This window comes from Hippopotamus amphibius, chromosome 3 (assembly GCF_030028045.1).
Source record: "Hippopotamus amphibius kiboko isolate mHipAmp2 chromosome 3, mHipAmp2.hap2, whole genome shotgun sequence".
In the NCBI taxonomy this organism is placed as follows: domain Eukaryota; kingdom Metazoa; phylum Chordata; class Mammalia; order Artiodactyla; family Hippopotamidae; genus Hippopotamus; species Hippopotamus amphibius.
This window is the reverse complement of record NC_080188.1, coordinates 83,162,107-83,176,465: the sequence shown is the minus strand read 5'-3', so window position 1 is coordinate 83,176,465 and position 14,359 is coordinate 83,162,107. Positions and strand designations below refer to the sequence as shown.

General features: G+C 40.1%; 2 protein-coding genes across 15 annotated transcripts in view; one reads left to right on the top strand and one right to left on the bottom strand.

The window, feature by feature from the left end:
• ARFIP1 (ADP ribosylation factor interacting protein 1) overlaps positions 1-2,008 on the bottom strand; it is a 110,957-nt gene extending 108,949 nt beyond the window's left edge. For 3 of the 12 annotated variants that reach the window (XM_057726193.1, XM_057726200.1, XM_057726195.1), the window contains exons 1-3: positions 1,874-2,003; positions 1,309-1,480; positions 708-752 (exon numbers count right to left, since the gene is read on the bottom strand). The gene's annotated coding sequence lies outside the window, so the exon portion shown is untranslated. Of the gene's footprint in view, positions 1-707; positions 753-1,308; positions 1,481-1,732; positions 1,771-1,873 lie in introns of those variants that run through there. The other 9 variants (XM_057726202.1, XM_057726201.1, XM_057726191.1 and 6 more) reach the window with 7 other exon arrangements.
• Positions 2,009-2,137: 129 nt separating this feature from the next.
• TIGD4 (tigger transposable element derived 4) lies at positions 2,138-13,275 on the top strand. Of its 3 annotated transcripts, none has more exons than XM_057726189.1 (3): positions 2,138-2,337; positions 10,254-10,344; positions 10,500-13,275. In XM_057726189.1, the coding sequence occupies exon 3, from the start codon at positions 11,043-11,045 to the stop codon at positions 12,579-12,581; it is 1,539 nt and encodes a 512-aa protein (XP_057582172.1). In that variant the 5' UTR covers positions 2,138-2,337; positions 10,254-10,344; positions 10,500-11,042; the 3' UTR covers positions 12,582-13,275. The 3 variants fall into 3 exon arrangements, with proteins under 3 accessions (XP_057582172.1, XP_057582170.1, XP_057582171.1); XM_057726187.1 differs by having other exon boundaries at positions 2,138-2,621; XM_057726188.1 differs by lacking the exon at positions 2,138-2,337 and having other exon boundaries at positions 9,607-10,344.
• Positions 13,276-14,359: the final 1,084 nt, after the last annotated feature.

Here is a 14,359-nt window from a genome sequence, read left to right as displayed (position 1 = left end):
CCCAAAATAGATGCCTCAAGAAAATGAAAGCACAGTACACTAGAAATTTAAACTTTTACTCTGAACTGTACCCAGTGGGTTGGTGATATTTAATATGTACTAAATAATAATAAAAAACATATCAATTCATAAATCCACTGGATCTCCACAACACTGGCCACAAACAGCTATCCCTAAAAAGAAACCTCATAACCACAAATCAGGAACTAAATAAGTAGGCAGTCTTACTTCTTTCTCTAGGTCTAGGAAGAAATTTAGAAACACTGAAGTTTTGAAGTAGCTAGAGATTTCATCACTATAAAGCTAGAATCTCTGCATTCTACTCTCCTTGGTGCCCAAACTAGCTACGGACAGTGTGAAAAAATAGCTCTACAAAAAAGGTTTTCATTAACTTCAAGAAGACACTAAGGAGTGGTTTTTAATCTATCTTTTATATATCTGCTTTGAGAATCTGATTTTAAAAAAATGGACATTCTCCTCGGAAGGAAGAAAATGCACTCAAAGAAAACTCTGCCCTTAATTTCAGGGGATGGGATGAGGAAGTCTCCTGAAAGTCACTAACCACTAGCCCATAGACTCCCCCGCCCCAAGGCATGATCCAGGAGAAAGGCAAACTAATTCATCAATTTGAAAAGGAAAGAAAGTAAATAAGACAGAGATTTTAATCCAGAAAATAAAGCAAGATTAGAAATATTTTGTTTTCTCACCTAATGAGTGTTAGACGTGGTGGCTGGGAGAGGGTGATCGCCATGCTGAGCAAAGAAAACACAAAAACACAGGTCTAACGGAAGAAAAGTGGAATTACTACAGCACTGACACGCAGTCCGTTGTCTTCACTCCGCGATAGCAGCAATAAAATGGCTAATGCCTGCAGCCTTCGCAAGGAACGATTTAAGGTAACCAATTTTGGTGCGCATTCCCACGCCAGTGAAGTTAAGTAAATGGCAAATGTGAACACACACCTGCCCCACTTGCAGGTGAAAGCACAAGTTTAACCAAAGTGCTGCAAATCTTCCCTTCTTTTCCTTAAGAACCGACTTAAGAGAAATTATACGCTTTAATCTGGGAGAGAAGGAAGGGAGAGAGACAGAAATCCTCATAGGGGGTGGCAGGAAGTGTGAACTACAAACCTTTCGAGATCAAAGGGCTCAAGGGGGAGAAAAGAACAAAACAAAGGAAGTAATAATAAAGTAAAAAGGAAAGGGAAAAGCGTCTAGAAACTGTTCTAGAAAGGAAGAAAGAAAGGAAGAAAGAAAGAAAAAGAGGGGAAAAAAACCCCTCTTTCCCAGACACGTAAACAGTAGTAACCTGGCAAAGAGGAACGGACGAGACGACAGCACAACTTCCTTCCCAAACTCCAGCATTCCTTGGACGTCCTCGCAAGCACCGTCAGGCTTGGGACATTTCTCAGTCCAGGCTCCTCCCTGCGCCAGGGCCCGAGGAACCTCTCGCAGGGACTGTCGCTACCTCCCTCACTCTCCTGCGGGAGAGGGGAAGTGGCGGGTGCAGGGAAAGAAGAGCAATAACGGCTGGGCACCAAACCTGCAGGTGGCCCACTCCCAGACTTAGTCGAGAAAGACGTGGATCCTGCAACCTCTTTCCCCGCTCAATGCTTGCAAAACGGGGAGGGTGCCGCCCTGGGAAGGCCAGTCCTACCCCTTCACCCGGCCGTTCCGGGGGCACGCTCAGGGGGACAGGAGGAACGAAGGGGCAGAAACCCGAGGCCGAATACCTGGGCGGAGAGGGATGGTACACACGAGTGCCCAGTGAAAGTCCGGAAGTGCGAACCCCTGAGGCAACGTGTCCGGCCCCGCCAACCACCTCAGCGCAGCCTTCCCCCGCCTCTTTCCCAGCCGGCCAGCTCCGCCCTCACCTGTCTGCGGGCAAGCCGGCAGCTCTCACGTCGAGGATGATCCCTGCCTCTGCTCTCCGAAGTCGCCTCAGCCCTGGCCAGAAGTGAGCGGAAACACGACCTGGGCCTTTCCCTGCTTCCTCTTCCCCCCACGCACCTCGGCTCCTCGGGGGCGGGGAACAACTGCGGCTGTCACAGCCTCACACTGACCAACCGCCAAGGACACTCGGACCTGCGGCCTCCCCACCCGGCCTACAGCTCCAGCGCCCGGAGCCGCGGAGCCGGAAGCGAGAGGACCGGAAGTAGCGCTGTCCGCGGCCCTGGACGGCCTCTCTCTCCCCCGATCTGGCCGGCCCAGGCACGTCTCGATGGTGCCAGCGCGCCTCCCCCGGGGCCCCCTCCGCCCGGCTCCAGGAGGCGGGCCCCGCCCTCCCCGCGGCGGCCCTAGCAACCACATCCGGGACTCCGCCGGCGCCGTTGCCCGGGTAATTTCCTGGCTGCGGCCGGATCTCAAGGGGGTGTGAGCGCGGGTCCAGATGCACCTGCCAGAGCTGGGAGCTCGCCGAAGGGTGCGCCGGCTCGGTCTCGAGGGGTCGGAGGTCCAGGAGCCCTCGGCATCCCTTTCTCACCCACACACCCCAGCCTCACGCATTAGGCGTCCCTCCGACGGACGGTGAGCCTGTGGCGGGACGGTGGAGGTGGACGTAGCTCACCGCCTCGCAATCACAGGAGAGCCAAAGCTTCGCAGCTGCAGGAGAGCACATAGAAGGTTATTCCAGCCCCGCGGGGGGTGGGAGGGTGGGTGGAGGGAATGCGGGGTTTCGGGAGCAGACAGGATGCAGGCGCCTCATCCTCCTTCCCCAGTGCCTGGAAAGCCCCCCACCCCCCCGGCCACGTCACTCACGCCCACCCCCTTCAGGAAGACCAGACCCCTTCCCCCGGCATCCTGAGTTCCTAGGATTTGCTCTAACTTTGTGATGACTTTCTGCTCTGCTCTGCTCTGCTCTGCTCGCTCGCAGGCAGTGGGTCCACGATACGTTTCTTTCCTGCCCCTCTTCATCCAGATAACCGATTTCTGCTCTCTTTGCTCGCCCGTTACTTAAGTAGATCGCTGCCCCGTCTGCAGAAATCGCCGAACCGTCCTTCTTGCAGATCTCTTTGCAGTCTCCTAAGTGGAGGCCCCAGCCTGGACTTCGGTTACGCTCCCTGTCCCCAGCACCGTTTGGCTCTGCAGTGGTGCTAGACAAACCTGAAGCTCGGTTACGCACAGTGCATGCCGGCGATCCAGCCGCGCGCCTCTCATTTCAAGGGTCCGCACAGCTTTTACTTTGACAGCGTTGGGTTTTCTGCTCCAGCTCACTTGCAGAAACGCCAAAGGTCACAGTGCACTTGTGGGATCTACCCCTCCTTAGACCATACTTCTCACCTGCCTTGTCACGTCAGTTGAGAGACATTTTTAATGAGGAAGTGCCCGAAGGCAGAGCTCCATCGCTCCAGATTTGTAGGGAGTTTCAGCAGAGTGAACCTCACATCCCTGTACAGATATCTTCCCCATACCTGTGAAGAGTAAATACCCGTGACACCACAAATGTTTCAAAAGTAAATCACATTATTTATTGTCTGAGATCTCCAGGACACCTTCTCTGACAAAAACCGTAATGAAATCCCCAAATGTAAACCTGTGGTTAAAGGGCCCTTATCTTCAATGGGTGAATATATGTGCCAATTCATTTAACTTCAGTTCTACAGTTTACTGTGGATTTTTCCAGTTCAAAGGCATCCTGTTAGTCTTCTCAAGTATGAGAAAAGGATCCCAATGTAGAATAATTACTACTCTTATTATATAGGAACAGAATGGAACTTAGTGGCCAAGTACATGGGTTAGAGTTTGAGAAAGGTGACTGGGAAGAGGCGTGGCAGTGCTCAGTGGTGCTTGAATGATGTGTAATTCATGTTTGAGCTGGCCGGTGCCCTAAGGATTCCTGCTAGCTGTCTCTTGAGTTTGGGGGACACTTAACTAACGTTATCTATTTGGCTGTTAAGCACAGAGGTATTTCTAATATTAGAAAGGTGGACACTAGCTTTAGTTATTTGTCCTTAGCTGGATAGTTTTCTTGTGAGCTGCTGGTTTTGATAGAGATGCTGATGGAGTTGGAACTGCTTGGAACTAATGCTAACTTCTGTTTGGTGAAGGTGCTGTGAATCATGTTAGGTACTCTTTGGTCCAGTGCGATTCTGGTATTGTACATGATTAATCCTTATACACAGTGTTACGACGCACAAGGCTATACACAGGATTAATCTTCCTATGACTCCTGCCACCCCAAGGGAAAGTAGAAAGCCTCGAAGGATACACTGGAAACTACTTCCGCTGGTAATGGAAAACAGTGAAAGTCTATGCACTTCCTTTGGGAAAAAGGAAGTAGTAGCCATTATTTTTGGGTTTGGGGAAAATTTTTCATACTAACTCAAAGACTGTTTTAAAGCTAACCCTGCTTAGATGGAGACTTTTTTTGGGTCTCTCTTCCCCCACCCACTATAGCCTGGGGAATTCTGCCTGCCCATTCTCCTTAGGAAGAATAGAAGATTACTACTTTTCTTTTAATTGGCATTGTGTTTGGAGAAGTAAGACAAAAAGGGAATAGCTGCCTGCCACATATGCTTATGACATGGGGCTTACATACTCATTTACCTTTGCACTGCTATTGGCTATGATTCAGCTTTAGAAAAATCAGGTACTGTTTATTCACTTGGCTTGTGGGGAACTGTGGCAACCTATCTTTTATTTATTGACCAGGAAAGAAAGGCGGCAACGGCTTAAAAGATATTGTTATTTTTCCTTTCTGAGTGAATTAAATGTGCATGCAACCTTTTCTCTTTGCTTTAGATGTTGAATACTGTATTCTGCTTATCAGTATTATTTCCTTGAAAGAAGAAGGTACTACCTTTACATCTTTTCTAGGGGGATTCTGGTAGTGTCACAGTAATTTCATCACTCTGTGGACAGCTTCCTTTTGTTGAAGAGATATTTAGTTACTGATTGCACCGTGTAATTCTCTGGAAATAAACCCTTTATTAGAGGGTACTGATTAATGGAATGTTTAAACAAGCCCATGAATAGTAAAATGATTAGAATGTAAGAGTAGAAATTGTTTTAACTAAAAGAGAAAAACTTATTCATAATTCCATTATCTAGAGTTAACATTCAAGATTTTGGTCAGTATCTTTTTTTCTGCGAATATTTTTTTCTTCATTCATTTAACAAATCATTCTTGAGAACCTATTGTTTCCTGGGCACTGTAGGAATAGCCATGAGCCTTTGCCCTTATGTAACATTCAGTATATGTTGTATTTGTTGGCATACACTTTTGTGTTTTGCTTTTTCCACTTAATATATTATGGAATTTCCATCATATCATTAAATAGTCTCCTTCAGTGACTCAGTACTATTTTAGCATATAGATATTACTTAATTTATTTACTTAATCTTTTTTGTTACACATTTGGCTTATTTTTAGTTTTGTCTATAATGATAAAAAAACAATGTGAGGAATAGTCTTGTGTAGTTGAATTTCAAGATGACTTCCAATGACCTTCACCTTGCTTAATTTCCTCCCCTGTAAACATGATAGGATATCATTCCTATGATTATGTTATATTACATACAAAAGAAATTTTGCAGATGTAATTGAGGTTACTAATCAGTTGACTTTGAGTTACTTAAAAGGAAGATAATCTGGGTGGTCCCAAACTGACCACATGAGCCTTATATTTTATTTATTTTATTTTATTGAAGTATAGTTGATTTACAATATTATATTAGTTTCAGAAGTGCAACATAGTGATTCAATATTTCTATAGGTTATACTCCATTTAAAGTTATTACTGAATAATAGCTGTGTTTCCCTATGCTGTGCAGTATATCCTTGTTAATTATTTATTTTATACATAGTAGTTTGTGTCTCTTCATCCCATACTCCTATCTTGCCCCTTCTGCTTTCCCTCTTCACAGTGGTAATCACTAGTTTGTCCTCTATATCTGTGAGTCTGTTTCAGTTTTATTATATACATTCCTTTGTTTTATTTTTTAGATTCCATAAAAGTGATGACATAGAGTTTTTGTCTTTCTCTGTGTGACTTATTTCACAAAGCATAATACCCTCTAGGTCCATCCACATTGTTGCAAATGGCAGAATTTCATTCTTTTTTATGGCTGAGTAATATTCCATTGTATATTCATACCACATCTTCATCCATTCACCTGTTGATGGACACTTAGGTGGCTTCCATATCCTGGCTATCAACCTTGGCATGTTTGTATCTTTTCAGATTAATGTTTTTGTTTTCTTCAGATATATATCCAGCACTGGAATTGCTGGGTCATATGATAGTTCTATTTCTAGTTTTTTGAGGAACTTCCATACTGTTTTCTGTATTGGTTGCACCAATTTATATCCCTACCAACAGTGTACAAAGGTTCCCCTTTCTTCACATCCTCACCAACATTTAAAATTATTTATTTATTTATTTATTTTTAAAGATTTTTTAAATTTATTTCATTTATTTGGTTGTGCCAGGTCTTAATCACTGCAGGTTGGCTGGTGGGCTTCTTAGTTGTGGCTCACCAGCTCCTTGCTTGCAGCACATGGGCTCCTTAGTTGTGGCTCACCAGCTCCTTAGTTTCGGGACGTGAGCTTTTAGTTGAGATTGTGAACTCTTAGTTGTGGCATGCATGTGGGATCTAGTTCCCTGACTAGGGATCAAACCCGGACCCCCTGCATTGGGAGCTCGGAGCCTTATCCACTGTGCCACGAGGGAAGTCGCCTTTTATTATTTTTCATGATAGCCACTCTGACAGGTGTGAGGTGATATCTCATTGTGGTTTTAATTTGCATTTCCCTGAATATTAGTGATGTTGAGCATCTTTTCATGTATCTGTTAGCCATCTGTGTATCTTCTTTGGGAAAATGTCTAATTAGGTCTTCTGCCTATTTTTAATTGGGTTGTTTGTTTTTTGATATTATGTGGGCTGTTTATATATTTTGGATATTAACCCCTTCTCAGTCACATCACTTGCAAATATTTCCTCCCATTCAGTAAGTAGTCTTTTCATTTTGTTGATGGTTTCCTTAGGTTACATGAACCTTTTAAAAGCAGGGTGTTTTCTCCTGCTGGTGGCAGCAGAGGAAATTAAAGAGATCTGAAGCATGAGAAAGATTTGACATGAGGAAGGTTCTCTGTTGCTGAAGTAAAGAGGACCACAGGCAAGTATCTGAGGGAGGCTTCCAAGAGCTGAGAGCAGTCTCTGCTCACAGCCAACAGAAAACCCAGGGACCTCAGTCCTACAACCATAGAAGTTCAATTCTGCAAATAAACTGAATGAACTTGGAAACAGATTCTCCCCCAGCCTCTATATAAGAGCCCAGCCTGACTGACATCTTCGTTTCTGCCCTATAAGACCTGAAGCAGAGGACTCAGTTAAGCCCACCTGGACTTCTGGCTATGGAGTGTAGGATAATAAATGGGTGTTGTTTTAAGCCACTAAATGTGTGTTAATTTGTTACACAGCAATAGAAAATGACTATATTTGTAAGCTAGATTATTTTTACATCTACAGTTCTTTTGGGGGGAATAAAATCCTAGGTATGGACTTGCTGGATAAAAGTTATGCACATTTTTAAGGTTTTTGTAATGTATTGCAAATTTGCCCTCCATAAGCTTTGTACCAATTTATTTAACATAGGTTCCTAGCAACCCATGTTACTGCATCCTGGCAAACACTCGATACTGCTGTTCTGGCAAGCAAAAACCAAAAAGGTATCACCTGTTTTGAAGGAAGATTTACATTTCTCTTATTACCAGTAGAATTGACCATTGTTTTCTTTATTTGGAGTTCAGTTGGTAAGTTGTTTTTAGTGAATTGCCTATTCTTAGTCTTTAGTTAGCTTTACTGTTGACATAGAAAAAATAGTTCCTAACATGTAGTACGGCATTTCTCTTGTAATATTTTCAAGGGGTAGAATGACTAATTGAGAGAACTTCTAAGAAATATTAGCTGCTGCCATCACTCCCTGCAAAAAAATATCCCAGCCATTGTACTGTGGAAGAATGGAAAATGTCAGCTTCACTGATTAGGCAGTATTGGTGCCTTATTCTTTGCTAGGGAAAAAGTCTAGCTTGTCTGGTTTGTCATTAGAAATGTGGTTGTTTCAGGAATAAAGATACATTGCATCTTACCATGGAAAATTGTAGCGTTGGCTACTGTTTTATACTGTTAACTCTCATAAAGAAAACTACTATCTTCCTAAGTAAACATATCACTATTTTCATCAAGATAATCAGTAATCTCTGATTGTGTATAATACATTGCTTTATTTGGGATGGGGAAAGGGAGAAAATTGAAGTCACTTTTCTATAATCCTTATTATTTGAGATGATAGGGTTTATTTCTAATGAATAAAACACGGCAGAAGGAAGAAAGGAAGGAAAAAAGAAAAGAGGAAGAAAGGAAAGAACAGAAAGAAGGAAGAGATTTCCCCTTTCTCTTGGAGAGTAATTTTGCTTGACTATTCTTAAGAAATTGGCTCTTGCTACCGGAATTTCTAAAGACTGGTATCTTTCTAATGAGAGCAATAGGTTTTTAATTTTTTATTTTGAAATAATAGTAGGTTTATAGGAAATTGCAGAAAAAAATACAGGGTGTTCCCATATATAAGTTTTTTGTTTTTTCAGTTGAATGGTCAAAGCTTATTTGTGTAGAAAGGTCAGGCCACCCTAACAGTTGGGTATGGAATATAGTTGCTATTTGTGTCCACAGAATTCATAATGGCTATTCTCCTATGGAGGCCTGATATTGCCTTTTGGGGGTGGGGGCGGGGAGTTAGATTTGGATAGGCATTGGAAATGCTGAGTTAACTTGGTGCTGGGGGCATAGAATGTGTGACTGTTAGAGGAGCCACACCATGTAATTCAAGGACACTGTAATATAGTGAGAAGAATGTAGACTTGACATTAGGAAGCCTGGATTCCGGACTGCATTCAACCACATTATAACTGTGAGCTTTGAAATCCACTTTTACCTTCCTCCTTTGGAGTATAGGAAGTAAAGTAGTTTAGAAACTCACACCGTAGGCTCTCATAATTATTTTTAAGACCTTTTTTTTACAATACCAGCAACAACGAAAACTCCTTTACTGGTTGTATTTCTTATAATAAAAATTACTTCTTTGATTTGGACAACAAAGGCAGAGGAATTTTGACAAAGTTTTGTGCAAAAAAAATTGCATGTGTCGTCTTGAAACACTGGAGGACAGAGAGAAAAACTATGGGAGTGGAGAGCCTACTCTCTCACACGGTAGTAACACCCGTTCCTCAAATTAGCTTGTTTCCTTGACCTGCAGGAGGCCCAAAGCCTGTGGATTCTGGTAGGGGAGATGCTACCTGGGAAGGTAGGGGCGAGCCCATGTGGGGCCCTGTGACTGTTCTCATAGTACTGTTTGGTTTAAGAAGAGCTCTGCTTTCAGTATATGTTTTAGGTGGGATTCTTGCTTCTATTTGAAGTATGATGTCATTAAATCTCCGAATTTTATAGATGGACACAGCTGCAAGGGACATTAGAGAGGAGATAATGGTGATGAGATCATCAAACATTTATTGAACACTTTGTAAGGTACTAAATACGGTGCTAAGTGCCTTACACTCTCTCGTTGAATCTCATTGAATGTGCAGTTACCCCATGAGGTACAAGCTGTAGTTACCCTTATTTTACAAATAAGGGTGCCAAGGCTTCGGGCGGTTAAGTAAATGACCCAGAATCACATTAGGTACTAAACAGCAGAGCCACTTGCCAATTCAGGTGTGTCTGGCACCAAAGCCCATCTCCTTGCACTGTGATAAGCCTTTTATTTTATAGACAAAGAAGTGGAAGTCCTGAAAGGCTAAGACCATGGTCACCCTCCTTCTCACTATTCATCTAGGTCTTTTTCTGCATTATATCGTCTCAGTAATTTGTTTATGCCTAAGCATTTTGTCAAGTATTTTTGGCCTTTGTGCATCCAGCTAATGTGTCAAATTGATTAAAAAAAAAAAGTTACTAGATTTTTAAGCATTTAGGTAGAATAAGATTTTGATTTTTAAAATTTGTAGTGGAATCACTTGATTTGATTTTCAGTGAAGCATTTTGCACCAGACTCCTATAAAGGAAACACCGTCTCCCATGTGCTATTAAAAGTTGGACCTTGTGACCACTGTCTATGTTTTTCTTTTAGAGAAGTCAGAGGGGGCAGTCTGTGACTTCATGGAAAAAATAGCCACCAAATATCTATCCAGCATCATTTTTAGTTCTTTAATTTTGGTAAGCTCACATTTTCAAAACAGATTAAATTTGTCTGATTTATTTCAGAAGTATATATTACCAAGCATTCAAAGGCAAGTGAGAATTCAAAGTCTCAGAGCAGAGCTCGAGAGCTTTTCACAGAGACGCTCTTTAGGAGGTAAGCATTTCTCCTGAAAGCTTTAGTTATTGTATTTTTAGAAACATGTTCCCATTCTTTTCATTATTATTAAAAGCATAACTAATTAGTATAATTTTTTTTTGATATTCATTGTTAAAATTGCTGTTTGTTTGTTTGTTTTTTAACATTTCAAGAGACAGAGAATATCATCAAGTCCTAGAAGGGTTCTACCATTTTCTTCTCCACCCTAAAGAGACTTGGAAATTCATGGGTAACATTTTGCATGAAATTACTGGATGCTTTTCTTCTTATCTCTGAGGCCTTCTGTGGAGAATTAAGAGGAGGTTGAACGCGCGCATGGATAAAATGGATCATCTTAAAGGATTGAAGTTCCAAAAATACATCAGCAGGACTGGACAGGTTTGACATAACGAGATTTCTATTTTAGCTTGACTTCTGGAACTCCGAATAAACTATAAACTGAGCTACACAAGGTCCTGGGGAAGAAGTTTCTCTTCTAAAATATTCTAGCTGCAGATAACATTTTTCTTATTCAGATCCTTGGAAGAAATACATTTACTCAGCCATTTCCTGAGGAATACGACTGTTAGACACTTACCAACTTTTAATATGTGAAGTGGGATAGAAAGCAGCAATTTGTATCATACTGGAGAATAAATTTTCTTAAAGAAACAGCTCCAGAAAGAGAAGACACTGCTGCATAAGCACAGGGCGAGATGGCAGAAGCGCCCGTGGATGCCTCAGCGCTGCCCGTAACTGTGAAGAAAAAGAAAAGTCTGTCCATTGAAGAAAAGATCGACATCATCAATGCAGTAGAAAGTGGCAAGAAAAAAGCAGAGATTGCAGCTGAATATGGAATAAAGAAGAATTCATTGTCCTCTATTATGAAGAATAAAGACAAGGTTCTAGAAGCCTTTGAATCTCTGAGATTTGATCCAAAGAGAAAAAGACTGAGAACTGCTTTTTACACAGATCTGGAAGAGGCACTAATGAGGTGGTATCGAATCGCTCAGTGTCTGAATGTACCAGTGAATGGTCCAATGTTGCGTCTAAAAGCTAATGATTTTGCCCAGAAACTGGGACATAATGATTTTAAGTGCAGCAATGGTTGGCTGGATCGCTTTAAATCCAGGTATGGTTTAGTATTCAGAGCTCAACCTGTAGAAGCTACAGGTGCATCAGTAGACCCTTCGGAGGTCTGGCACCAAAACATACTTCCTTACTATTTAAATGATTATCATCCTAAAAATGTTTTCAACGTAAAAGAGACGGGGCTGCTTTATCGAATGCTGCCTACGAATACATTCGCGTTTAAAGGAGAAACATGCTCCATTGGCAAGTTATGCAAAGACAGAGTAACTCTGGTGGTTGGGACAAACATGGACGGCTCAGAGAAACTTCCTTTGCTTATCATTGGAAAAAACAGAAATCCACATTGTTTCAAAGGCATAAAATCATTGCCTGTGTATTATGAAGCTAACAAAATGGCACGGATGACCTCAGATATATTTGAACAATGGATGCAGAAGCTTGATGAGAAATTTCAGGCCCAGCAAAGAAGAGTGGTGATTTTTGTTGAATCTTTTCCTGCACATCCAGAGGTAAAAAACCTGAAGTCCATTGAGTTAGCATTCTTTCCATCTTGTTTATCTTCCAAATTTATAGCTATGAAACAAGGTGTTATTAAAAGCCTTAAAATCAAATACCGACATTGTCTTATTAAGAAGTTTTTAAGCTCTGTTGAAGGCAGCAAAGAATTTACGCTTTCCCTGCTAGATGCAGTTGATACACTGCATCTTTGTTGGAGGGCTGTCACCCCAGAGACTATTGTTAAGAGCTTTGAAGAGGCAGGATTCAAATCTCTGAGGGGAGAAAGTGACAAGACACACGCAGAGACGGACAGTGGTCTTGATTTGGTCGCGTATGCCCAGGCGGCAGGAGTGGAATTTCCTGAAGGCTTATCCATAGAAGAGTATGCTGCCCTGGATGATGACGTAGAGACGTGCGAAGCAGCACCAAGCGGTGATGCCGTATGGACTGAAGAAAGTAAATCCGACGAAGCTGGATTTTATACTTCTGACGAAGAGGATGACGGTGGATCTCTGGGGGCCGAACTCCCTTTACCATCAAAAAATGAGGCAATAACTGCTTTAGATACTCTGAAGAGTTTTCTTAGAAGCCAAGATATGAATGATGAACTTCATAATTGTTTAGCAGACCTTGAAATTTTTATTAACTCTTTGTCATCTAAGTAATTATTTATTGTACAACATCTGAAGATAACAGCTTTTTGTAATGTATTTTACTACTTAAGGTATGTAAAGGGAAATTACCACTTAAACCTGAAAAATGAAAAACTAGTAATCTTTGGTTTCATGGCAAATGCCTTTAGTCTGAAGAGCAAAGTTCCCTAGGTAGATTGAATTATGAGTAAGTAAATGAAAAATATAAATTTCAATTTAGTAAGGCTTTGGGGAGCAGAAAATGAATTTCAGAGGCCTTGTACTTGAAATATATGTCAACAATAAAAAGAAGTCTCCAGCTATTTGATTCATACAGGTTGAATTGGTGATTGCTATTTTCTGGGTTTTTTTTTTAAAGTTCAGATCACGTTCTAGGATATTTTAATTTATCTACCTCGTCTAAGAAAGAAAATATCTATCTATTGGTTAGATATTTATTTTTGTAAGCATGTATTTCTAACTAGATTTAAATATCAAGTGTTAATTTTTAATTACTTTTCTCATAACTAGCGAATTGTCTTAATAGAAATTTTGAAAAATTACTGAAAATAAAATCTGACCCAGTTATATACCAATGTGATTAAAAATATGTCTAACTTTCAAATTATTTCCATATAAGATCAAATGAAAGACTATGACCTTCTATAATCAGAAGATGATATGGATTCTTCCTAAATATTTGTACATATGTGTGTGTTTAATAGAAAAGTACTTTATTGAAAAATGTATTAAACTCTTATGATATTTATATTTTAATGATTACTCTTAAAAAGTAAATATGAAGATACATATGCAGTTGCTAAAAAAGAAAATATCTTATGTAGTTCTTAGTTTTCTGATTTTAAGAGCTAAAGCTTTTAATCTATAATATTGAATTATTTTTTTGATTTTAGTGAATTTTATTTTCAGGAAAAACTGATTGTTCTTTCAGCATATTTGGATTTTTTTTTTTTCAAATTCAGTGGGTAACATTTTGGATTAATTTTCTGTTTGAGGAAGTTTTGTCTTCAGAATGTTTTAAAATATTATATGAAATTATTTATACTCCATCCATAAAATAGTCTTTAACCAATAGAAAAATATAACAATGTGTCAGACTTTTCTGTTCAATTTTAAATACTACATTTATTTAACTTATTACATCTAATTTAGGGTCCCTTTTGAAAAATATTTTGAAAAAGTATAAAACATTATACAGATGATTTTTATTCTGAATTATTATTAGTCTGCCAACACAAGATACATTTGGAAGGAATATGTATAGAAATTTTTATTTTCCACTGTTGATTTACTTTGCTTTTGAGATTTAGTAACAGTAAGCCTTTAAAATGTATTAATATTAAGAAAGTTTCTTTTAGAGTGAAATTCGGATTGTTTAAATTTAATTAAAAACATTTTTATTAATGATTTGATTTGAAATTTTAATGTGGTGGAATCAGGGACCTAAATCATGTACCTTGATCTCTCTTAAGAGCCCCACCTGTAACTAAAGTACCTGGTGTATACTGAGCCCTCAGTAATTTTTTTCTCCTTCTTTCTCCACTTCATACCATTTTGATATCAAATATTTCTATTTAATCATTCCAGATATTTTATGACATAAGAATTATTCTATTTTTAGAGATGAGGAAATTAAAAAAACCTGGAAAGGTGGAAATCTCAGGACCGAAACTAAAATGCAGTAGTTCCCCATCACCTAGTCCTGTGTTCTTCTAACTATATATCACAATACTTCTTTTCTATACTCTATAAAAGAAAATTCTGTTGTTTTTTTTCCCTTGAGTTTAGGG

What these genes read in the sequence shown, in the direction of transcription:
- TIGD4 (XM_057726189.1), top strand. Translation starts at nt 11,043, where the DNA reads ATGGCAGAAGCGCCCGTGGATGCCTCAGCGCTGCCCGTAACTGTGAAG.